Below are 25,694 nucleotides of genomic sequence, written 5' to 3' on the forward strand. Positions count from 1 at the left end.
TTTCAAGTCGGGAAGGTCAATCCTCTTGCTCATTCAATTTAAATTACTCCTTTCCTATTTTAACGATGGTGCTTTTTCCTATTTTGAGAGCCCCTGCAGGGGCGGCCCGTCTTTATGTGCTACAGTGCTGCAGCACAATGATAATTTTTGCTCAAATAATGTATTTGCCATACCACCATAGTATCTGATCTGCCATTTGATAATTTCCCGTGGTTATGTTCATGACGCGTTATAGAGTGTTTAGTCTTCGCTCTTAGCTTTTTGGTGCCTCAGGGGGTACAATGTGCTATTCAAAACTCTACATGAGAATGTAGACAATTAATGCGCATGTGCGAAGCTGAAATCACTGCCCTGATTGGCTATTTTTACGCGGGGAAGTGCTGTAGTCAGCTTCAGCACAACACAGCTTGGAGATTGCAAAAGTAAAGCGTAACGAAAGAATGCTTGTTTGTGGAAGAACTCGGAACTATTTACAATGTATTTGGTAATTCAAGTGTCCGACTGCTGCTGCCGTCTACCTGCTTTTTGAGGTTCCTCCTGAATCAGTCAGCAGGAGACGGAAAATTGAATCCCAGGAAATTGATGCCAAGGAAGTATGTGACCGTATAATTCAGGAAACTGCTCATCGTTTCCAGTCTTTAAGCTACCTAGACGCAACAAAATTATTAAACAGCAAATTTTCTGGCAATTTTTCGCATAGCCTAAATTTCCTGAACGCGAAGTTCCTGTCAACAGCGATACTGTACTGAACAAAAGAGTGTTAAAGACATAACTTGGAGTTCTATACGGAAGACCCGACTTCCGAAATATAGATGGAGCTGTTCAATTGTTACGATACATAGTCTCCAACAATTCACAGGATCCATTCTGTGAAATAACGAAGTTGTTAAATATTTTGGTTACAACAGAAATCACCACTGCTGAGTCAGAAAGATGTTTTTCTTGCTTAAAACGCATAGAAACGTTTTTAAGGAACACTATGTCCCAGGATCGCCTCACTGCTCTTGCAATACTTTCAATAGAAAAGAGTATGATGTCCAAGATGGAGGGTTTAACACCAGGGTAAATGAGAGGTTCTGCAGTAGGAAGGAACGTCGTATGGATTTCATATTTCGTCACTAGGCGAGTCTCAAATTAAGATAAATACATACAAGTGTATACAGTAGGCCAATATAGAAATTGTAGCACACTCATTATTTTGACAACCAGCCGCTACTGCTGCAGTAAGTTACTATTTACCACCTGTTGTACAGTAATAAGGGGCCCGCCATTGTACCTTCTTTCTCGAAATAGTCCCTCACATTACAAACCATTTCTCTTGCTTGAGGAGCACCTTTTCCGTTATTTCTAGACCTCTTGCTGTCCCTTGCAGCACTCCCTTCTCCCCCTGAGCCCGTGGTTCGTTTTGTGCCGCTAACTGCAGGAGTGATACCTTGTGACATCGTATAAGTGAAACACATGGACGCTATAAATCGCGTTACAAATGAAGAGTCCACTGCAAGAATGATGGATGTCATTTGGAATACATTTTGCAGGAGAAGCAAATGGAAAGTTTGAAATGCTTAGCGCTCAAAGCTTAACTGTGATTTTCCGATCATTACTGGACAATGACTATCTGTGTTAATGCCATATAACTCTGTATGTACATTCTATATGTCTTAAGCTTTGCATTGACAGTCTTGGTTCATTTTCGACAAGAAAGTGACATCCATCATTCTTGCAGTGGGCTCTTCAAATACACTCACAACTACATTAAATTTAAAACTAAACTCAAACTAAATTTACCTCCATCAATAACAAAATATCTACGAAAACAATAGCCACGATAGAACACCAATACTTGCTGTAACACAGTAGACCTAACGAAGATTCAACACTTCCGAACAAAGCAACTGGCTACCACGTTCTCGCTTCGAAACATTCGGCAACGTCGGCCTGTTGTCATGGTCTCTGATTGGCTAGTTTGTGCGGTTGCCATGGTAACCCTTTGAAGCCGCTGAATTGTCAATACCTTTCTAGTTTTGTATAGACCAGGGGTCATCAGCACAGAGCACGCTGGGGCTAGCCTCTCTTACCCGCGGAAAACGCTGTGCACTATAGTGCTCTCGTAGCTGCTAGCGGGTATGCTCTCTATCTCTCCCTGTTGCACGACAGTGCACACGGGACGGCACCGCGTACCCATTGCACATTTTAGCGAGTGCTGACGACCACTGGTATAGACTGTAAGCCCGCAAGAAAGGTGGGGCAAAACGTGCCTCGGAGTCTACGTTCCGGACGCCATTTTATACGCTTAACTCCGTGAGATCTCAACCTATCCCGACTTTTTTTTCTACCGCCTTCTTATGGAAATAATTACTTTCGCTTGCTTATTAACTTCATGTACCAAAAGGTAAAATAAGCACATTTTCTCACTATGTATAATTCGCCATTCTAAAATGTCAGCCTTTTATTTCATATTTTTATCTTCCATAACTTGTCTCCTTCATGGCAATACCATATTATATATTTATCCATGACAATACTCTACGACCTGCCAGTTTTGCGGATTATCACCGACACTCGAAAATGAAAGACCAACATGAAAAGACGTACAAAAAGCCTGACGTAAATTGAAGTTTATCTCTAGTCCCAAATTAGATGTAGTCTAATTTTATATACACGTCTTCACCACCTGATCATGCTGTGCCTCCAGGGACTGAACCCAGGATTCGCAGTCAACGAGTTAAAGCGGATGTTGGCCGGTCTGACAGACAAACAGATGCCAGACATGGAGTCGGTGTGCGTCAAGTCACCGCCGCCAATGCCACCTCGGGAGAGAAGGAAACTCTGATCTCGGAGACGTATATATTATTACAATGTCTTGCGTTCAGTTTATATTTGTGGATTTGTGTGTTCTAAAAATGTATTCTTAATGTTGCCGTTTGCAAAATAAAGTTAATTCAATAAATATAACCTATAGTAACGTTTTCGGCGTCTTCTGTGGTCTTGCTGACCGTTGGAACCGAGATTCGCGGCTTCAAACCCAGCATGGGCGATAGATTTTAAAGGACGATGTAATCCTTAACATGGCTTTCTCCGAGAGGGAAGTAAAGCTGGGACGTCCATATCATAAGCTATATTTACGGCACGTAAAATAATTCTGTTCATGTTAGAGGGCTCCAGGAAAAATTCGTTGACCATTTCCCGCCCATATTGAATTTCTATATATTTGAAAGCCTCGTTAAATAAAACATTACTACCATCATATCTCTTTGACCCAACTCCCCATCCCTCATTACGACTGAATTTTTATACAGGACTTTTAGTCCCACAAGACCTGTATATATACAAGTTATTCAAAAGTCAGGATACCGGATATCGCTGAAATTAATAGCTACGCTAAATTTGCTGCGCAACCCGAGAGTTACGATAGGAAGTGGCGAGTCTGTTCACACACGAAGCTCTTCTGCAGCCGACATCTCCTCAAAGTGTTGACAAATTCTCTATTACATTCATAACAGCACTGAATTAGGTAGTTTTGTGTCTGATATTTTTTTTCGTGTTAATCACATTTTAACAGTTTACAGCTATTGTAAATGTGTCCTCACTCATTTAAATAACCATTTATATTTACATAGAGTGTAAGAAGTTTACGTGAAAATATTTTGACATTTGTTTAAGAAAAATACACATAAAATAACTCCCTATTTACTTTTTCCCCTGTGCTAATAATTTTTCATATGCGTCACTGTTTTAAGATCTGATTGTTTATGATCATACTATGAAGCGCCTGTCAGTTTAGACTATACGCAAATCTTTCGATTACATGTGCTCCAGCACAAACATTCTATAGCAGTCAGTTTAGAGTTGTTGATTAATATGTTACTGTCCACACTTGTGGAGTAACGGTCAGCGCGTCTGGCCGCGAAACCAGGTGGCCCGGGTTCGAATCCTGGTCGGGGCAAGTTACCTGGTTGAGGTTTTTTCCGGAGTTTTCCTTCAACCCAATACGAACAAATGCTGGGTAACTTTCGGTGCTGGACTCTGGACCGGCATTATCACCTTCATTTCATTCAGACGCTAAATAACCTAGATGTTGATACAGCGTCGTAAAATAACCCAATAAAATAAAAATATGTTACTAATCAGCGATGACTGCAATGGAGGAGGAAAGGAAGTAGCCACCCTACTCCGTTAACTCCTGATTTAGCTGCCTCATGAGTGATGCCTTACTGGTGTCACTTATGAGATTCAAACCTGTCTTCAGACAGTTGACTAAACAACAACAACCTTGCAAGGCGTTCACTCGCCAATATTTGACGTAATTGGAGGTTATATGTAGTAGGGTTCACTGATGCTGAATTAACCGATATTCATTTAATGTAAAGAGCAACAGAACAATCTGCAAATGTGGCAAGGATTATACTAATGGCGGGTACTTGACTGTTCGTCATTCACTCATGTGAAGACAGTTGTGTAGTAGACCAGTAATTTACCAACAGTGTCGTTGCCCAGGGTGCGCCATAGAAGGCTGGTCTACGCTACACCAGCGATGAGATGAGATGATGGAGATTTGTTGGGATGGCACAGGGGAACCTAATGGAGAAAAAATGGGAGTATAAGGGTACAGTACATCAGTTATTCATAGATTTCAAAAAGGCATATGACTCGGTTAAGAGGGAAGTATTATATGATATTCTTATTGAATTTGGTATTCCCAAGAAACTAGTTCGATTAATTAAAATGTGTCTCAGTGAAACATACAGCAGAGTCCGTATAGGTCAGTTTCTATCTGATGCTTTTCCAATTCACTGCGGGCTGAAGCAGGGAGATGCACTATCACCTTTCTTTTTAACTTCGCTCTAGAATATGCCATTAGGAAAGTTCAGGATAACAGGCAGGGTTTGGAATTGAACGGGTTACATCAGCTTCTTGTCTATGCGGATGACGTGAATATGTTAGGAGAAAATCCACAAACGATTAGGGAAAACACGGAAATTTTACTTGAAGCAAGTAAAGCGATCGGTTTGGAAGTAAATCCCGAAAAGACAAAGTATATGATTATGTCTCGTGACCAGAATATTGTACGAAATGGAAATATAAAAAAAAAAGATTTATCCTTCGAAGAGGTGGAAAAATTCAAATATCTTGGAGCAACAGTAACAAATATAAATAACACTCGGGAGGAAATTAAACGCAGAATAAATATGGGAAATGTGTGTTATTATTCGGTTGAGAAGCTCTTATCATCCAGTCTGCTGTCCAAAAATCTGAAAGTTAGAATTTATAAAACAGTTATATTACCGGTTGTTCTTTATGGTTGTGAAACTTGGACTCTCACTCTGAGAGAGGAACATAGGTTAAGGGTGTTTGAGAATAAGGTGTTTAGGAAAATATTTGGGGCTAAGCGGGATGAAGTTACAGGAGAATGGAGAAAGTTACACAACGCAGAACTGCACGCATTGTATTCTTCACCTGACATAATTAGGAACATTAAATCCAGACGTTTGAGATGGGCAGGGCATGTAGCACGTATGGGCGAATCCAGAAATGCATATAGAGTGTTAGTTGGGAGACCGGAGGGAAAAAGATCTTTAGGGAGGCCGAGACGTAGATGGGAGGATAATATTAAAATGGATTTGAGGGAGGTGGGATATGATGATAGAGACTGGATTAATCTTGCTCAGGATAGGGACCGATGGCGGGCTTATGTGAGGGCGACAATGAACCTTCGGGTTCCTTAAAAGCCATTTGTAAGTAAGTAAGTAAGGCACAGGGGAACCAGGTCTCTTGCCCAACACAAGTTATAAATCGGGAGTAAGCCGGGGTTCGAACCCGGATTTACAAGATCATACGTCCAGCACTGTAGGCACTAGACCACCGTGGCGGCTGCAAGGAATCTCTATTGTCAAAGATTTCCAAGTAGTTGAAACAGAAGAAAGTTTGTTGCTGTACACCAAAGACTCCGGAATACAGGATCTCTTCATCCTGCAAGTATTAACGAACCTAACACATGGCATTTATTCGTGTATAAAAATAACTTCGAAGATTGAGACATTTTGTTTACATAATGTGGTTCAATATATTATTCCCGATTACCTCTAAAATATTTGCACTTATACCCCTTACACTATATATAGTGTATATGTATGAATTCTCTCGCCCGATATTAACGGAGTGTCGATTTAAATTTTTATGGTTTATTTTGAAATAAAGAGTCCACTAGATGAATGACTGAAGTGCTAATTCAAATAAATAAAGAACGAATATGCATAAATTGGATCTTTTTTTATTTGTTATTCAGCGACGCTGTATCAACTACTGGGGTAGTTAACGTCGATGTAATTGGTGATAGCGAGATGGTATTTGGCAAGATGAGGCCGAGGATTCGCCATTGATTACTTGACATTCTCCTTAGGTTGGGAAAATCTCGGAAAAAAAAAAACACAACAAGCGGGAATCGAACCCACGCTCGAGCACAACTCCGGATCAACAAGAAAAAACAATACAGCCTCAGATACGCCGGTGCCTAATTGCATCTCTTAAAATTGAGCATTTGTATTGGCTTTCTGTTAACGGTATTTATTAACTAAGTCATTCAAAAACTAAACTTGCCTAACCATCACCAACACTACAAGATGTGTCCAGTAATTGCTATGTTTCGTCTATTTTTTACTTCAGAGAAACCCCGATGTTTAATTACGCATACGTATGAGATTAAGTGAACTCGGAGTCGTTGTGGACGTCATGAGAAGATGAAAGAAACCTTGGGTTTAAACTCAGGCTTTTCATGTTGTTTAAAAGATAAATGCCAGATTGGTTCCCACTTGTACAGATATGCTTCGAAAAAATCTTAACATCATGCTGGACTGGTCGATAGATGACAGCAATCCATTGTACCAACAACAATGTGCCGCACCAAGCAGGCAGTCGACAGTCGCGAATGACCTTGCAGTTAAATCAATTATAAAACATAAGATAAAAAAGGATCATAAAACAAAACAAGGTAATTCTGAAGAAACCTGACTCAGTCATGGAGTCGAACCCTCACTTCCTTGGTGTTTGAAGCCGTCGACTGACAGGCAGTGAGCTCGGATGAAAGGATCAGTAGTCATTTCCCGCTACATTCGAAGTAAACTTCGACGCAGTGATGAAATCATCAGGCATATATTATAATCTTGTTGCTATGATGCTAGGCCTAGTTATGCAACTTATTTTCAGGTCTCTTAAGATAACCCTTGCTTTATCTTTCGTATTCCACATCGTTAGTCACAGACTTGGGTATTTTAGGGGGAGAGGATGGTTAAATATGATTAAAAAACAGTAAATTTTCAAAATATTTTTTCCTTTAAAATATTCTTTGACAATGTAAAAAATATAGTATATAAATTTAATTAGCATCTATTGTATTGTCAGCTGATGTGACGCCATTTTTAAAGCTCTGGTGCACAGGGTTTTTTATTGACAATTTCCCGTAACTTTCTTTTTTTTTTTTTTTTTTTTTTTTTTTCTTCAAATTTTCCTGTTTATGAAATACTCTTTGATATGTGAAAAATTTAATGTGCATTTATGCCCTTATCAGCTGCTGTGATGTCATTTTTAAAGCTATGGTTCACAGGGTTTTTAAATTACAGTGAACTTTGGTTACAATTTCCCGTAACTTCGTTTTTTTGGCTTTATTTCTTACAATAAGTGATATATCTTCGGAACTATTAATGCTACATGCATATTTTTTTAGGCTATTAAGTAACTTTTCTCTGGAATATAAATTTGTCATTTTATTGCATTTCAAAAATGTAATAAAAGCACCTCTAAAATAAATCCTTAAAATGTAGGCTAATTATCTTAAAATTTTGAAAGCTAGTATCAAAATTGTGGTCTAGATGTATTAAAGAACGTGCTTTTAAGAATAAATCTCATAAAAATGTTGAATTTATCTTAAAAATTAATTTAGTTACTGTATCCTGTTCTTTTTTTTAATTTGCGCCCCAATATTTTTGTTTAGAAACTGGTACTGAATTTAACTTGCTGCAGTAATGATATTTATACATACAAAAAAATGAAAACTGTGCATCAATTAGCAATAAAAAAATTTCACTCCCTCTCACCATAAAATAACTAAATAGGTTAAGTTGCTAAGACACTATGGGAGGCATCAGAACGCCCTCCGATAAGAATCTCGCCAAAATGTAAAAAAATTGTACAAAATTGTAAAAATTGTAGAAAATTACTAAATTGTAAAACTATAAAAATTTGTAAAAATTGTAATTGTAATATTGTAAAATGTTGACATGTTCCACATCTTAAAGCTTCATTGCTCATGTAAGATCTATGGAATAAAATGAATGAATGAATCTGTAAGGCTACCAAAAAACGACGGAACAAGTGTCGTAAAGAACAATGCTACACAGAGATAGAAAAGGAAGAGAAAGAGACAGGGATTAAGAGCTTCCAGCTTATAGTAGGTATGTTAGGTGTTAAGGGTATATTTGCGCTGTCTCCTAATAAATTGCCTCTTGTAAAGCATTTGACGAGAAATTCCAACAATACACAAAGTACAGTATTCTATAATTTTTTTTCAGGGTGGCACATTGTAGTAAAAAATACGAAAACTTTCACTGAAGCCAAATTGTGAAATAAAAAAATGATTGTTTCAAACTAAAAATTTCTTCTTTCCGTGACCGTGCCAAAATCTATAGAGCCACTGTATGTGTATTTTTTTTAACAGGAACATGTATGGTACATAAGTGTCAGCCTGAAAAGGGTTTTACTTTAACAGAGATGGTTAACAAGCAGGAACATTTATATTTTTAATTCAGATGACCAATCTTGACGGTAGTTGTTATTTTATACTCTTGTTGCCAGGGCTCTGTATGTGTATCGTAAGCAACGATGTGTATGTACCAAAAAACCAAAAATGCAGTGTCCTGACATCTATTAGTGTGCCTCTGAATCACGCGTGACACGCTGAATAAGAAGAGCGCAGTGCGCACTATCGTGTATATTGTTGAATGATTGCACTTCTTTCATTTTACAGAAACAGACCGATTTCTGTAGCACGAAATATGAATTATATATTACTATAACGTATTTCTGTAGCGTTTGTTATACAATACTTGATCGTTGATTATTATTTTCCACTTATATGCGCGACTTTTACTACAGCTGTTGGAAGGGCATTATTCTCTATACTGAAAAGCTGAATAACGATTCGTCAATCGACCACCACGTGATCACCATATGTTGAGGGGTACAGACGACATTAACCAATAAACAGACCGGCCTAATCGCAGTTCAAGGACAATTTTTTTTGGTGTAGTTCGTCTAGGTTTGTGTGATGTCCATGTGACTTGCTGCTGCTGGTGTGATTGAAATATATTGATGTAAGTACATTATTTAACTCTACATAAACTTAATAAAATAACTATACTCACCATGACTTCTCAGTTCTGTGTAGACCGAAATGTATAAAATTAAGGCTATTTGTACTTTTTTTCACTAAGAGATCGAACTCTACTCCGCACCCATAGAAAACAAGTAGTTTTCATTCAGATTTAATCGAAATCGTTGGAAATTGTACTCGATAGTCAATAATCGATTGGATTGAATGATACTCGTTGGGCTATTGGTTGGTGTCTTATGACGTAATGTCAACATTACCGGCTACTTTAATTGTAATTGATGACAGTTTACGTATTTCTGTCAAATCCCATTTTAAAGCCCCAGAAATACTGATAGTTACTAACTGCGAAATTTAGGTAACTTCTGATAACTCCACTTTTTCTTCAATTGAGTTCTGATGTATTATGACTTCACCTTGGGGGTCACTAATTGCGGTTGGGCTTGATAACACCGAGGTTTCACACATGAATTCGCCCACGCAGTGTCACTCACAATCTTATTTATCTTCAATTATAATCTTGCAAATTTCGTTATTTGGTTTGAAGCCTGACCTATTGTTCTTCACATGAATTTCATCTCTGCAGATTTCAATCTTTTTGTATATTTGGCTCTTTTTTTTTAATTCATTACTAATATTCTAGCACCTCTTATTGCTTTCTAGTTGTGCTAATTGATGGCATTACATGCCAGTAATGTGACGTTGAAATGTGTTAAAGTTTCTGCTGAGCGACAGTCCTGTTTTAGATTGGTTAATTAATAACCCGGTACACTCTAATTACACTCACATGTATTACAGTAATCCAGATTAGACATCCAGGGAAATTTTCTTTTTCAAGGAAAATTTCACAAGAGCCGAATCCGGGAATCGAAGCCGGAACCTCCAGATTTGGAAGCTAGCATGCTGACCACCAGACCATGGAGGCATTGGCTCTTGTAGTCTTTCACTACAACAAATTAGCAATAAATTTTTGTTTTATTTTTTGTGTAAATAACTATTATTGCTTGTAGTAACAATACATAGTTTACTTTTAGTTATATTTACTGACAAATTTTCACTCTCATAAATCAGCAATAGGAGGCATAAATTTTAATTGTGTGCTTATCTAGATTTTTTTTGGTGATTTTCATGCTGCTCGATACATTACTTTACACTTGCCTAATTTTGTATTTATAATGTATTTTAGGCAATATGATACATTGAAACTGAACTAGGATGTAATTTTAGGCAATATGATACATTGAAACTGAACTAGGCTGTAATTAAAAAATGTATACTTATTTTGTAATGGCAGTTTGAAGTTAGTATTATTGCTTTGTCTTATGTGGATTTTCCTTTGACATGCTTATTTTTACTTTAGAGAATTATCATTTTTAATAAAGTTGAGTCCTCGACACTTCAATGCCTCGATACTTGGAAATATCGAGAGCAATCCACCATTATTATTTATTTAGGAGTTTCCTTACTGCTGAGGTTTTCCTCGACCAAAAACAAATATGATAGGGCTACACAAAAAATTTGTAAAGATAGTACATCTGGAAAGTAACTTCTAGTAACATTATTTTATCTTCTTTCTCCAAAATTCTCTGTCTGATATATCTTCTTCCCTAAGTTTCTATTTCTGTATACTCGCACCTCGTTCATCCGTCCCTGTGATGGTCTCTACCCTTTCCTCTTCTGCCTCTCATTCTAGAACTGACCTGGATTTGCTGTTGGACATTCTTCGATACTTTTGGGAAAAGGACTCGATACATTTTAATTTTTAAGGGGTTCTCTTCTTCTTTTTTATGTTTTTTCTTTATTTTTGTTTCAACAGATTACATTTGCACTCCTTTCACAGGACCAAAAGAATATATAGGCCTAACTATGTATGTGTTATGGGACCATGTAAATATCCATCTTTATTCCGTGTTTTACAATAATTTGTCTTCTCCACCATTAAAAAAATATATATGTGACAGTAGGTTGTAAAGTAATCCTCACCTCTTGTACACTAAAATTTTCAATACTTTCAGTCATGGCATTAAGAAGTCCCTCAGTAGTGGTGCGTAAGAGGAATTCCTAGTAAAAGATTTAGTACTGCCATCATTCTTCCAGAATGGGTCTGGTCAAGTGTAAGATGTGTGAATGAACTCCAAATTTGCAAGCTCTGGTATTTCCCAAAAATTATTTATTTAAATCTGGAAATCCTTTACTTGCTGTCTAACTAAAATTAATTTGCAAAGTTCTAGTATTCCTTCAAAAGTTATTTATTTAAATTAAAAAATTCCTTACTTGCTTTTTAAATAAGAGTCCAGTACCGAAAATTGTTCAGAATTTACTTCCTATTGGTTGGTGGAAAAACTCGACTAGGTTTCGAACCCGGGCCCATTAGTTTCGTAGTCAGGCATGCTGACCACTACCCCACAGCAGTGGACCACAGAATTTGCTAGTAAAGTGTTATTAAGTGCAGACAGTCTGACACCACAAAATATTGCAGTACTATTGTGGAAGTATCTTTGTTACTCCAAGTCTCTCTTTTAAATTTGTAGTATCAAAGCTCTAAAACAGATATATTGATATCAGATATTGAGGAAATGTGTCAACCCATCTGTAATTTTGATTAAAAATCATGTTACATTTCCCTGTATATCATAAGATTTTAATATAAAAATTTCATTTCTGCAAATTATTGATAGTTAAAAATATTAGAAAACTTTTATTGAGAGTACAATTTAAATAACGATAGACATTTTGACTAATGTACTGTAACTCTTTACTGTATCTTTCTGGCCAGAATTCCAGATCTAACTATAGAGTCAGGACTACTAGAAACGTGAATTAGCATCCACCTTATCAGTACTGTTAACTTTTGTCTATAACCTGGATCATTATTCAGATCAAGTCTCCTGCAGCACTGCAGAAAGCATTCACAGTTCTCACGTCGTGATATCTGGGATCTTCCTTCTAGACGAGAATGATGACATTTCTTCTTATCTGTTGTTTTCAAAGGTTCATGCGTCAGCTCTGTTCTCTGTTCTGGTTCATTTCATTCTGAATAGTGACGTTTTTATGATGTAAGAGTTAAAATATATATATTTGATTGCAGCTGCTGATTTGGAGTTTACAGCAATCTGTGTGTTTCGGTTGTCAGTAAGATAGAACACAGGTTGGCAGAAATATATTTTGACATGGCTGATGTGCTAGTAATTGGTAGCGGTGGAAGAGAACATGCTATTTGCTGGAAACTCGCGCAGTCTGAGCAGGTATGTATTGTGATATTAGTTTCATTCTTATCAATTATGTTTCGCTCTACTGTATTATAATATTACTTTGTTCTGTAAGGAAATCTACTCTCTAATGCTATGAAGTTGTTCAGCGTTGATAAGACTCACGATGAAGAAATAGCAGACTGATAATATTGCTACAGTAGAGGAATAGTGAAATTATAATGATAGAGAAAAATTAATTCTACAATTTGAAATTTGATACATCCCCACAAATGTTATTGGTTTGTCCTTTGAATTACATCTTTTGACTTCGCTTTGCAAAAATTAATTACTTTGTAATTGAGTACTTTCTGTACTTTCAGAAACCCTCCCACACCTGCTTTTATCATCTGGGGTTACACATTGAGTGCTCTATCCTATATTTTACGCTTCTTCTATAATATTCCGTTGTATTGTATCCAGGGGTTCTTAGCTTAGATTAGATTAGATTTTTATTAACCAGTAGATTTTCATGCATGGACATAAACTCAGTTTTCTTATGTTAGGATTGAAACAATTCATTATTAAAAACCATTTCGTTCAAAATTTATGTTTTTCTTTTGACATTTAACAAGAGTATGTTTTTAAGGAAGTTAATATTCAGTGTCAAAAAACTCGGAAATGTTTAAGAAAATTAAAGTGTGTTTTAAAAAAATCTTCTCCATGATATTTTAATTTTGATCTAATAAAAATTTCATATGTTTTTCTGCCTATATGGCAGAGAGTTACAAAAGAACAACATCTGAAAGTAATGGTTGCTAAGTCAAAACCTGGAATGAGGAAATAGTCTTAATTGAATGAATTTAAATGAATTTGTTTATTCCCAAATTTTAATTTTAAATTCAATATGCATGCAATACAGAACATTTCGAATGTATTTATTTCTAGTCACACATTTTTCTATATTTCAGCTAATAACTCAATGGTTATGTGCATCTCACTATCAATAGGCATGTATTTTCAATTAGTAGGACGTCCTCATTTTTAATCGTGCTGTCTCATTCAAAAGAACATACCGGTATTTGTTTAGTGGCAGGTATAGCATATTCAATATCCTTGTGTGCTGTTGCAGGACAAAGCTTCAAGTTATGTGCCATAAATCAGGGAAGCATCATAAACAGTGTTAGTAACCTAACCGTTTCTAATACAGTAACATTTCTTAGAAAGAATTTTGAGAGCAACTATAATTTAGAGCAGTGATGTATTATACCATATTATTCATTCATGGATAGAGAGAAAAATAAAGTATTTGGACTAGATTTTGTATGTCATCAAGTAGAGGTGAATCTATAAAAGTTGTCTGGCTGCTGACTATACTTAGAGGTGACCACTGAAATGAGGGATTATTTATATGGATGTTGTTGAGAATGAAATCTAGTCCAGAAAATAAAGATTACCATTCACTGAATTTACTCCTGAGTGAAGGTAGTCGTTTTGAGAGCTTTTACTGTAGGCCTACTGATTTCCTGTATGTATTTGAAAAATATAACATACATGTTTATGAGCAAAATTACAATAAGAGAATAAATAATCATTCTGTGTATTTTCTTGCTCAGTCACTTTATGACTACAACTGTAAGAGTAAAAAATTGTAGGTTGACATAAATTGTTGCTGGAAACCTTAAAATTTATGGTCATTTTGTGTTAATTACAGGTCAAGCAAGTTTATGTTGCCTCTGGAAACACTGGAATTTCTCATATTGATAAAGTGACGTGTATATCACTTAATATCAAGGATCATAAGGTGAGTACATAATTTGCTTACAGATTTCATAAAACGCTATGAGTGATTTAAGAGGCAAATCAATCGAAGGTGTGACTTGGAAATATATGGCCTAAGTTTGTTACACAGTTTCTGACACTTTCGCTCTATTTAACGATTCTTATGTATCAATGTGTAAAAATAATAGCTGAGATAGCTCAGTTAGGAGAGTGACTTTCTGTGGCCTAGAAAAACGAAGCCTTTTTCTGAAATGGAAGACAAAATATATTTTTGTATGAACTTCACAATAGTTAGGACCATAACAATGTCGAGAAGGGAAGAGACTTGAAGATTTTTTAATTGGAAAAAGTCGAAAACAGGATGTTCATATTCTTCAAGATAATTTTATCCTCATAATTTCATTTTTTCATTCCGTTATTTCCTTATGGCAAGTAAATATAAGAAGTCTAACAAATTCCCGCGATTTGTCGATCCCTGATTTTCGTTATGATCCCTCAGTGATAATTCGTGAGTTCCACAAAATAATAAAGTATCAGTTACTCTCCCTAGTATATGCTTTTTTTTTTTGTGTCCTGTTTATTGTGTTTCTGGATTGAAAATTTTACCGCAGAATCAATTTGTGCAGCGGTATTTACTGTCCCAAATATTTTAAACTAAATTTCTAAATGTATTGCACTTTCTTCATGTTTTTTTATGCACTCACTGAAATGCTTCAGAGCTTTGCAATCTGTCTACGTCCACAGTCCCGCGTCACCAAACAATAGATAATAGAAACAGACCAGGCTGGTCGAGCCCCATGTGAAGCATATACTCGTAATGGTAACTTTGTAACACTTTGTGAATTTCCGTCCATAGCAAACGCGATATTGCACGCTGCACGCCATGGCAGTTGAGTGCTGAAGTGATTCAAGTTGTGGGACCCTTTGACACGGGCCCAAGCTCACAATATTTAGTGTCATACAATCTTTCACGTTTTACTGACACACATCGCATCAAGTGCCGAAATTTACTGAAAGAATTATGAATCCAGTATGCTGTCCTGAACAAAATTTACGCATTTTAAATTCGTAAAGAAAATTTATGGGGGACGAATTATTGGCGAGGTACGGCCCCAATGGCATCTAAGGATTGGCCACCCTTGTTGAAGATAATCACTTGGATCATCTACAAATAAGATTACCTAGTATAAATTATTTAGTATTGATATTAAATCATTAATATAAACTAGAAACTGTAATAGACCTAAAATTGATTCCTGGGTAACTCCACGTTTAGTATTCTTAAATTCTGAGTGAGTAACTTCGTGGTTATGTGGTACGAGTATAATTGTTTTCACTTTTTGTTTCTTATTTGATAAGTAAGATATAAACCGACCTTAGGTATCATCTTTAATACATTCAAATTCCAATTTGTGTAACAGTATGTAAGAATAATGGCCGGTAATAGATGCCTGTTTGGGCTTGGAAAATTATTTAAACTCGGTTCATTATCCAGATCTGCAATTATTTTCTAGCTAGCGAAGCTTGGGTTTTAACAATAAATAATGAAAATATGCTAGCAGTTTGGGAAAGAAAAGTCCTGAGAAAGATATATGGTCCCCATTTTGAAAATGGTCAGTTTAGAAGTAGAACAAATAAAAAACTAATGGAACTGTATGGAGAACCGAGTATAGTTTCCTTCATTAAGAAAGGCAAACTTAGATGGTTGGGACATCTTGAACGTATGCCAGAAGGCCGATTACCTAAACGGGCATTATATGGATACCCAGGAGGATTAAGGAAGAGAGGAAGACCAAGGCTGAGGTGGCTTCAGGATGTAGAGGATGATCTGCGGAGAGTTGGATGCAAGAGATGGAGACAACGGGCTCAAGATAGAGATGAATGGTTTCTACTGATTAAGGAAGCCCAGGCCCTTCATGGGCTGTAGTGCTAATAATGAATGAATGAATGAATATAACAGTATGTAATGGTTCTGAAAGTCAGCCAATGGCGACTCTTCTTCCATTAGCCCCATGCCTTTCTCACCGCATCTATATATAACTCCATAGTACATTTTGACATCCAGTTCCATAGAGGAATTCTTCTTAGTAGTTTAATGTATCAAAATTAAGGTTCTTCCTTTCCCTGCCTTCTGTGATGATGAAGCCGACATTAGTTCGAAACATTGGATGTTTCTACATTTATGAAATAGTACAAATACCTTTAAAAAAATCGTCGGTCTGGGTGGCGCAGTCGATAGAGCGCAGGCCATCTGTGGCTGAGGTTGTGGGTTCGATCCCAGCCCAAGTCAATGGCATTTAAGTGTGCTTAAATACGACAGGCTCATGTCAGTAGATTTGCTGGCATGTAAAAGAACTCCTGTGGAACAAAATTCTGGCACTCTGGTGATGCTGATATAACCTCAGCAGTTGCAAACGTCGTTAAATAAAACATAATTTACAACTTACCTGAAAAATCTCGTACCAGGATATCTATTAGATCAGATAGAAATTGTGGACGTTTATTGCTAGACTCTAATCTAGCAAGCATATCATCCACAGCTCTCCCTTGATCAGTGATTTACAGTGCCTCTCACAGTTGTGGGACTTAAACTGGAAATTTACTGACAGTTCTTTAGTATCTGCAATGTCGAAGTGCTGACAGCCAAAAGAAATAAAGCATGAGTTTGAAACTTATTTAATACCTTGTAATGGTCCAGTGCTATGGAATAACAGTTAGCATGTCTGACTGTAAAACATGTTCAAATACTGTTTGGGGCAAGTTACGTGGTTGGGATTTTTTTTACCGAGATTTTCCCTCAATTGAAGCAGAATTGCTGAATAACTTTCGACGTTGGACCTTGGACTCATTTCGCCATCATTTGTTCACATGCTGTTATCTTCATTACCGTAACCAGGTTAACTTCATTGTGCAGTATGCTGGTTCTATTGTTCGACAACAGATATCATTTTCAGAATAGAAGTGGTAGAGCACAATAAGCCTCAGGCTGCAGTGCAAAGCCTTCGGGCCCCTCCTTACTATAAAGAAAAAATAATAATAAACCGTGTGCATAAAATAATATACAATTAACATTACAAAACTTGATCAATATTAAGAATACAAATACAAAGAATGTCCCAATTTAGAAAGATTTGATTATGAGGAAAAGCAGATGCATAAATATGTTCTATTTATTTATTTATTTATTTATTGGCAACTAAGTACTGTCTTTACCTTGGCTGTATTTTTATAGGCTGTTGCAGAATGGTGTAAAGAAAACAAAATAAATCTGGTGGTTGTGGGCCCAGAAGATCCTCTGGCAGGAGGAATTGCAGATGTTTTGCGTGCAGCTGGAGTGAATTGCTTCGGTCCAGGAAAAGAAGCCGCCCGAATTGAATCTGACAAAGACTGGGCAAAAAGCTTCATGGACAGGCATGGTATTCCTACTGCAAGATGGGGAGCGTTTACAGCAGCAGAAAAGGCGAAATCGTTCATTAAAAGGTAAGAACTTGGCACTTAACACAGTCTTCCCAATACGCAAAGATTCATCACAAAAGTTAAATGAAAAATAAATAATTCAGTCAGATTATTTCATAAATATGTATTTTTAGTTACACAAGAAATATGTTTTATCATAAGATATGTATAGTATTAGATGTTTTTGGTAAATTTTTGTGAGTATGTTCCAAATATGTTTAACATTTTCCATTGTGTCCAAGTATATACGGTATCTTAGTCTGTCTCTCTGTTTGTGTACTTACCTATAGATCCGTCCAGCTGCGTGTGATGTTTTTTAATGCCGGATACTTGGTAATGACGCAATTTGTCTTCTTGCACTTCATTATTTTTAATAGAGGTTTCATTTTGGAGGGTTGGGCATTTGGTAAGATGTTCATGATCCACTTACGTAACTATTTTCAGTGAAACCCTCGATTTTGAAGATAAATGTTTTCATGGAGTTCATCCTGTGTGTCATTTTCATGCATGAAATACGTTTTAAAACATTGTTTCCAACTAATATTGTTGTCATTAATATGAAAATGCTGCTAATTTAATATGTTATTTTTGGTTTTGTCACAGTTGAGCCCTCTGTTGCCAGTTGTTGGCAGTATTTACGGATAAAAAGCTGCTGTAAAAAGACCATAAACAATTCAGAATCTGATATCTCTGTTTTAAAAAAAAATATTGTTCTTTGTATAGAATAACAGAAGACCTGGTGAAAAAACTACTGTAAATTGTGTATTTATGTTCCAGCTCCAGTTTCCCAGCTCTAGTAGTAAAGGCCAGTGGACTAGCAGCTGGGAAGGGAGTGGTTGTGGCAACTTCTCAGACAGAAGCCTGTCATGCAGTGGACAGCATTCTGACGGATCACAAGTTCGGCAGTGCTGGCAACACTGTCATCGTGGAGGAATTATTAGAAGGGGAGGAAGTATCGGTAAGATGCATTTTGTTTCAGTTATTCAGTTTCCAGACTAACAACTGTGAGAGTCTGCTATTCTTTGTTTCAACCAAAAATGTTTCTGATGTAAGCAAATAGGAGGGCCAGTCACCCATCCACTTCAATATTGGAGACAGATCCAAAGCGACAGAAGATTTGAAAGAATGACGACTATGTATTAAATTCTTCTGAAATTCATAAATTTACTAAATTGAAAGGATCTTTGGTGGGCATTTTTTTTTTAATATCTAATATAGCTTAAACTTGACCAATGACCTTTCTCTTAAAGCATACAATGTGTACACGAAAAAAGGCTTGAAATAATAACAGTAATAAGTAATAAAAAGGAAAGGTAATAATAGTACATTATGCAATGAGCCTATAATGGTAGTAATTAAGACGCGAGTATTTTTATGAAACAAGCGCAAGCGACTTTTTATGTTCGACCATATTTCTAACTTGAAATTATTCATAAGTATTCATGTTATTCTTATCTGACTGGGGAGCGGAACTGACCTTGTGCAATATCTCGTAAATTGTGAGATGTGCGCAGATGCGAAAGTATTGATTTTTTTCCTAGAAACAAATGTCATTGACCTTGATATAATCTAGAGAGTAAAATAAAGATTAATCTTGATATAACCTTGAAATTGATTTAGACATTGAAAAACGAGATGACAAATTGAATTTATTTGAATGTTATTTACAATTAACGCTAATTATTATAGTAACAGAACATAACCTTCTGCGACAGTCTTGGATTTCCAGCCTCCGTGACGTTTCGCTAGTTGTCTTTTGATTGCATATCCGAGAATAATCGATACTTGCGCTTTCATATTGCTACAGTGGTGTTTTCTGATTGGTGGAACACCTGAACTTTAATGAATAGGTGTACTTTAATGAGGTCCATTAAAGGGCTGCTACCAGATGTATAATTACTACATTTCGGCATGGTCGAGCATAAAAAAAGAAAAAATATTAGGAAGAGAGTTTTGCACATGCTTCCCAATATTGATCATAGATTTAGAGTAGAGTGCAGGGCAGTGGTGCCCACCACTGAATTTTAAAATCAATGTAATGTCGCTATTATTACTAAAACTTGTAACTTCAATAAATAACATTTTTCAGTAAAAACAAAAATATATTGTTGTTAACTAATGCTGAGTTCTTGGCAATAAAGCCATTAACTCTCTTGCTGGCCAATATGAGAGATGGCTGTAGCAAAAAGTATCATTTACTATTTAAGCAATTGTCTGAAGACGGGTTTGAACCTCACAAGTGACACCAATAAGGTATCACCCCGGAGGCAACTAAGTCAGGAGATAATGGCGTAGGGTGGCCAGTGCCTTTCTCCCTCCATTGCATACATAGCTGATAGTAAGATATTCCCAGTATTATATAGATGACTTATGTAATGAACTATAAATGAATAGGTCATATGATGAAAACTTCACCAGAAAAGAAAATTAGGAAAGTTGCAGAAGAAAAACTGCTGGGAAGAAGATCACTGCAAAGACCACATGTGAGATATTTAGACTATATACGGAAAAATTTGCAAACAATAGGCATAAAGTGATTGGAAAACTGTAGTAATAATAGTAGTAATAGTAATAATAATAATAATAATAATAATAATAATAATAACAACAACAACAATTTTCATTGAAATGTTTGGAAGACATTATTCCAATCTAGTGGATACATCATTGCCTCTAGACCCAAGTGTTAAGGGTTCAATCTTGGCAGAGGGTAATAGGTTAAATTGAAAGTTCTTGATTAATTAATTTTTAAGACGTGAAATGTCTAACTTCTAATATACTCATTTATTGCAGGTACTAGCATTTGTGGATGGTTCAAATATAAGTGTGATGCTTCCTTCACAAGATCACAAACGACACATGGATGGTGATGTTGGAGCTAACACAGGTGGCATGGGAGCATACTGTCCCTGTCCTCTGATATCCGATTGTGAATTGGTCACTGTTCGTGAGACTGTCCTGCAGAAAGCTGTTGATGGTTTGAAGAAAGAGAACACTCCGTTCATAGGTAATGAGATAAAAAAACTGCCAACTTATACTTTTAAGACGTGATATTCGCCAAAAATGATTATGGCAATATGTTGCGTAATTTAGAGGTCTGGTACATATGAAACGAAGATTTGAACATAATGCTTTTCCGCATTAGCTTTGTAAGCATTCAAAGAAAACATGACAAGCAATAATTGTCTGAAATTTTTTCTGCGAAGTTCACTTGAATGCATTTTGTTTTAATTCCTTTGTGTTTTGTAATTGTCATGTTCCTTTATAACTGTACAATAAATCAAATTACGAATTATTTTTAGAGAGGAAAAGAGTAACAACTGGTAAATGAACTGTATGATTTTAAAAGTATCTCAGTTTTCAGACTTTTTATTTACTTATTTTTGTTCAAATATAAGGTTATATCTGATACACTACAGACAGTGTTTGAGACAGCTAAGTAATGTATAGCTTTTGCACATTACTCCTAGACACAGATACTGATACTTGTAATTACCATTGGCTGTGTTCAGCCGGGACAGCGCTGAACGCCTTGCTGGCCGACAGTGCTGAAATAGCGGCCGCCATTTTTCGTAGCAAATTTTTTTTTGCTGCAAGCCTGCTGCTAGTCAGCGAAAGTGGAGGGGGTAGACATCAACCAATGGTGCCGGAGTAGACAGAACAATGGCGTGTTTCTTTGTAAACACAGCGGACTTTTGCAGTCTGGTCGTTCAGCCACTAACAGCTGCTGTAACTCAGCAAAAATGAATCGCTACCCCAGTGCTGTCCCGGCTGAACGCAGCCATTCACACAAGTATCTGTGTCTAGGAGTCTAGTACTTGTCATTGAAAAGGAAACGATCATGCATGGCTTATTTCACATTTGTTAAATTAGAGAAATGAACAATTTTATTTCTTTGTTACAGGTGTTTTATATGCAGGTCTCATGCTGACGAAAGATGGGCCCAAAGTCTTAGAATTTAATTGTAGATTTGGGGATCCTGAGACTCAAGTCATATTGTCTCTACTTGAGTCAGATTTGTACCATATTATGTTGGTGAGTAACATTATTTTGTACTCATTGTCGCACAACTTGGGACAGAAAATTTAGATTTGCTAGAGAACATTTTAAAATGTACTAAATTCATGAGCAAAAGATAGTTTATAACCTAAGTAAGTAAAGTAAGTGTTAAGGGTTTTGTTGTTTCAACAAATTTTGCTTAATACTGTATATTTCCATAGAATACCTGTGGACTACCAAATTTAAATTGTGTACTAGTCTGTGTGCTGTATCTTGTCTCACTGTGAAAAGAGAGAGAAAGGAGATATGTCTTACTTTGTCTGTATTGTTATGGCGATTGGGGAATGGAGCGATGCCGTCCATCCATCCAGTGGCGGAAGGGACCAGTTGATACATTCTGTAGCGCAAAATGAAATGACAAAAATCTCTCTTCGTACTGTGTAGTTCCGTCACTGAGCTTGTCTTTCAAGAAATTGAGTTCCGGCAGCCTATACAATAACAAGGTTTTGAAAGGAATATTGAAAATTTACAACCCTCCTATAATCTCCACCCTCATTTGAAGGGACTTGGTTTTATTGCTACTGAGACAAGATAAACCTTACCAGGTATAACCATTACAAGTCGAGGGCTTAATGTGAAACTAACGTAACTACAATTGATGTTTTATTCACAGCAAAATTCTTAACAGGCAATACGCATATTTCACATGAACTATACCATCATGTTTTGTAGCTACGAATTGTATACAAGACTGATTTTTGTGACCAAGTAGAAGAACGAATTTGCTATCAATTGGTGTAAAAACCTAAAAACGTCAATTTTTGTAGTTATGTTAGTTTCACACTAAGCCCTCGAAGTCATCTGATGTGGTTAATAAAACCAGAACATCGGCAGAAATTATTGTATCTCATTTTAAATTCCTGTTACTGGTGATATTTCCATGTCTTGTTTCTCTAAAATCTCGTACAATCGCATTCATTAAAATATTAAACAGAAGGGGTGAGAGTCCATAACCTTGTCTGACAACTGAGTTTATTTCTTTGCATTCAGATATTTTGTCTCCTATTTTGATTGGAATGGGATTTGTTTTATACAGATTATAAATACTGTAAATCATCTCTTCTGACAAGTGAAATCTGATCCTTTGCCAAAATATCCAACAATATACTTCTGTTCACACTGTTGAAAGCTTTTTTTAAAACCAACAAATGCTAGATGTGTTTCAGTATTAAATTCATGGTGTTTCTCCATCAAAATTGAAAACTTATATGTTATAGATTTATCTTCCACCTTGACTTTAAATTTTCATTAAGTGTGTAATATAATATCGGTCACTTTGCTCTATAGGGAATTTAAAAGTGCACTTTTCAAAACTTATATTTTTTATTGGATAATTGATTTTACAGTCAAAGATCGAGTGTTAATCCGTTTCAGTTTTATGTCATAGCACATTTTAATATCTTACATCACTCGTGTTCCAGGCTTGCTGCAAAGGAGAACTGAATAAGCAGACTTTGCAGTGGCGGTCAGATGTGTATGCAGTTGGCGTTATCATGGCTAGCAGGGGCTACCCTGAGTCCTCCTCTAAAGGAAACGTTATAACAGGTACTTACAGCATGATTCCTCTCAGCAGTATACCTTTTTAAATGAAACATTTGTACAGGGTTGGTCATAACCTAAGCCTAGGGATCCAACGTAAAAGGAAACCCACATAAACATACGTGACTATTACAACTTCTTTAATGTATTTTTACACATACTCCACATCAATCATTTGCCTCCTAGACAGGATTCAGTCTTTCAGGATAGGAACGTAATAGTGTGACAAAAAGTCGATCCGGAGTTGCGTTATGGCGCAGCTTCAATCTCCGCTTGGGCTGTTTTCCCCAAATGTAAGGCGAATGTCAGGTAATCTGTGGCGAATCCTCGGCCTCATTTCGCCAAATACCATCTCGCTATCACCAATCCCATTGATGATAAATAACCTAGTAGTTGATACAACATCTACATAACCAAGTAAAAAAATAAAAAAACAAAAGACCTGCTTTGAAGTTGTCATCAATTCCGAAAAAGTTCTGATTTAAGATGTACTGTTGGGGCTAAGCGGGATGAAGTTACAGGAGAATGGAGAAAGTTACACAACGCAGAACTGCACGCATTGTATTCTTCACCTGACATAATTAGGAACATTAAATCCAGACGTTTGAGATGGGCAGGGCATGTAGCACGTATGGGCGAATCCAGAAATGCATATAGAGTGTTAGTTGGGAGACCGAAGGGAAAAAGACCTTTGGGGAGGCCGAGACGTAGATGGGAGGATAATATTAAAATGGATTTGAGGGAGGTGGGATATGATGATAGAGACTGGATTAATCTTGCACAGGATAGGGACCGATGGCGGGCTTATGTGAGGGCGGCAATGAACCTTCGGGTTCCTTAAAAGCCATTTGTAAGTAAGTTGTAAGTAAGTTTAATTATTCTATACTTTACATTCATTGTCATTATTCTCAATCTAAGCATTAAAAATATATATTTATAATGCTATGTATTCATTCATTGTATTTATTTATCCAATAGGGCATGACGTAATCTCAAAGCTGCCAGAACATTTGGTGTTCCACAGTGGAACAGCATTATCAACTAATGGAGATCTGGTCACAAATGGCGGAAGAGTTCTCATCGTGATAGCCATAGCAAATCAATTAGCTGTAGCAGCTGCTAAAGCAACCAGAGCTTGTGAGAAAATTAATTTCGAAGGAGCTCAATACAGAACAGATATTTCTTATAAAGGAATTGCCAGGTGAGTTTGCCCTTTGGACTGCATGCAATACTATGGGGAAATTCATGTACCTTGCAGGTTTGATATATTGTGGGGACTGGAAGGCAGTTGTGGCCAATCTTCAGACGAAGTAAGGCTGCAGATTCTTTCCTTGGTTTGTTCTGATTTTAGCATCCTATTATCTTTATGTTGTTTCATATTTTGTTTTGCGATATTAGTAGGGAGGGATTGTTTAAGAAATTTTTCTTTTGTTTTGATTTGTACCATCTTCTTGGATGGTTAAAGTATGTCTTAAATATATTAATATTTGGAAGAGTTTTTACTAGTTTATTGGTATGTTCGCGTTCATAAAGTTAGATATGTGGTTCTTTTTTCCATATACAGTTGATGTTTTAATTGTTATTTAGCTTTTTGTCGAAATTTATTATGTCCAAGTATAGTTGAAATACAGGATGGAAAATTAGAAATAATGTGTGTAATCCATATTATATCGTCGCCTGAATGCAAGAACTAGGTAACTTGATTTTTCATATTTTGTGACATTGCCTATTTACTTATTTATTGCACTAAGGTATATGTCTCGTTTTCTTTTATCTATTTGTTATATAGGAAAATAGATGTCGCTGGTATCGTTCGATCAATTACCTAGATCCTGGATTAAATTTTGTGCGATTTTTGCTATGCTATAAAAGAGGTAACCAAAAAAACGAAAATTTCGAGTTACCTAGTTCTTGCATTCACGTGATGATATATTCTGAAGGAAATGCCTTGGTATACTTCGAAAATAATGTTGACAAGATGTTTGGTGTTGCTTTTCAGATCACTTCTCCAGAAAGGTCAGCTCTCTTACAAGGCCAGTGGTGTAGACATTGTGGCAGGAGATAACCTTGTTAGTAGAATTAAACCTGCAGTGGCTCAGACAAACCGTAATGGAGTCCTGGGCTCTATTGGTGGTTTTGGCGGTTTATTCGATACAAAAGCTGCTGGTTACAAAGACCCTCTTCTGGTCTCAGGCACAGATGGTGTCGGCACTAAGCTGAAGGTAATGTAGAGGCAAGGAGAAACCTCATTTCTTGTCTTGTCTTGAACTGTTGTTTTTGTTTGCCCTTTT

General features: G+C 36.4%; 3 protein-coding genes across 5 annotated transcripts in view; 2 read left to right on the forward strand and 1 right to left on the reverse strand.

Moving 5' to 3' along the window:
- The window catches only part of LOC138701039 (succinate dehydrogenase [ubiquinone] iron-sulfur subunit, mitochondrial-like), a 64,846-nt gene extending 61,928 nt beyond the window's left edge, over positions 1 to 2,918 (forward strand). For both annotated transcript variants that reach the window (XM_069827571.1, XM_069827570.1), the window contains exon 7: positions 2,693 to 2,918. In XM_069827571.1, the coding sequence (XP_069683672.1) occupies positions 2,693 to 2,830 (138 nt within the window). In that variant the 3' untranslated portion in view covers positions 2,831 to 2,918. The remainder of the gene's footprint in view (positions 1 to 2,692) is intronic.
- Positions 1 to 9,556, reverse strand: part of fal (falten) — a 53,218-nt gene extending 43,662 nt beyond the window's left edge. The window contains exon 1 of one of the 2 annotated variants that reach the window (XM_069827558.1): positions 9,414 to 9,556. The gene's annotated coding sequence lies outside the window, so the exon portion shown is untranslated. The remainder of the gene's footprint in view (positions 1 to 9,413) is intronic. The other variant, XM_069827559.1, reaches the window with a different exon arrangement.
- Gart (trifunctional purine biosynthetic protein adenosine-3 Gart) overlaps positions 9,206 to 25,694 on the forward strand; it is a 36,085-nt gene continuing 19,596 nt past the window's right edge. Inside the window, exons 1-10 of the mRNA XM_069827556.1 lie at positions 9,206 to 9,362; positions 12,468 to 12,624; positions 14,282 to 14,371; positions 17,582 to 17,829; positions 18,583 to 18,763; positions 20,599 to 20,812; positions 21,710 to 21,840; positions 23,286 to 23,409; positions 24,382 to 24,604; positions 25,403 to 25,625. Coding sequence (XP_069683657.1) covers positions 12,550 to 12,624; positions 14,282 to 14,371; positions 17,582 to 17,829; positions 18,583 to 18,763; positions 20,599 to 20,812; positions 21,710 to 21,840; positions 23,286 to 23,409; positions 24,382 to 24,604; positions 25,403 to 25,625 — 1,509 coding nt within the window. The 5' untranslated portion in view covers positions 9,206 to 9,362; positions 12,468 to 12,549. The remainder of the gene's footprint in view (positions 9,363 to 12,467; positions 12,625 to 14,281; positions 14,372 to 17,581; positions 17,830 to 18,582; positions 18,764 to 20,598; positions 20,813 to 21,709; positions 21,841 to 23,285; positions 23,410 to 24,381; positions 24,605 to 25,402; positions 25,626 to 25,694) is intronic.

This window comes from Periplaneta americana, chromosome 6 (genome assembly GCF_040183065.1).
Source record: "Periplaneta americana isolate PAMFEO1 chromosome 6, P.americana_PAMFEO1_priV1, whole genome shotgun sequence".
NCBI classification, from domain to species: domain Eukaryota; kingdom Metazoa; phylum Arthropoda; class Insecta; order Blattodea; family Blattidae; genus Periplaneta; species Periplaneta americana.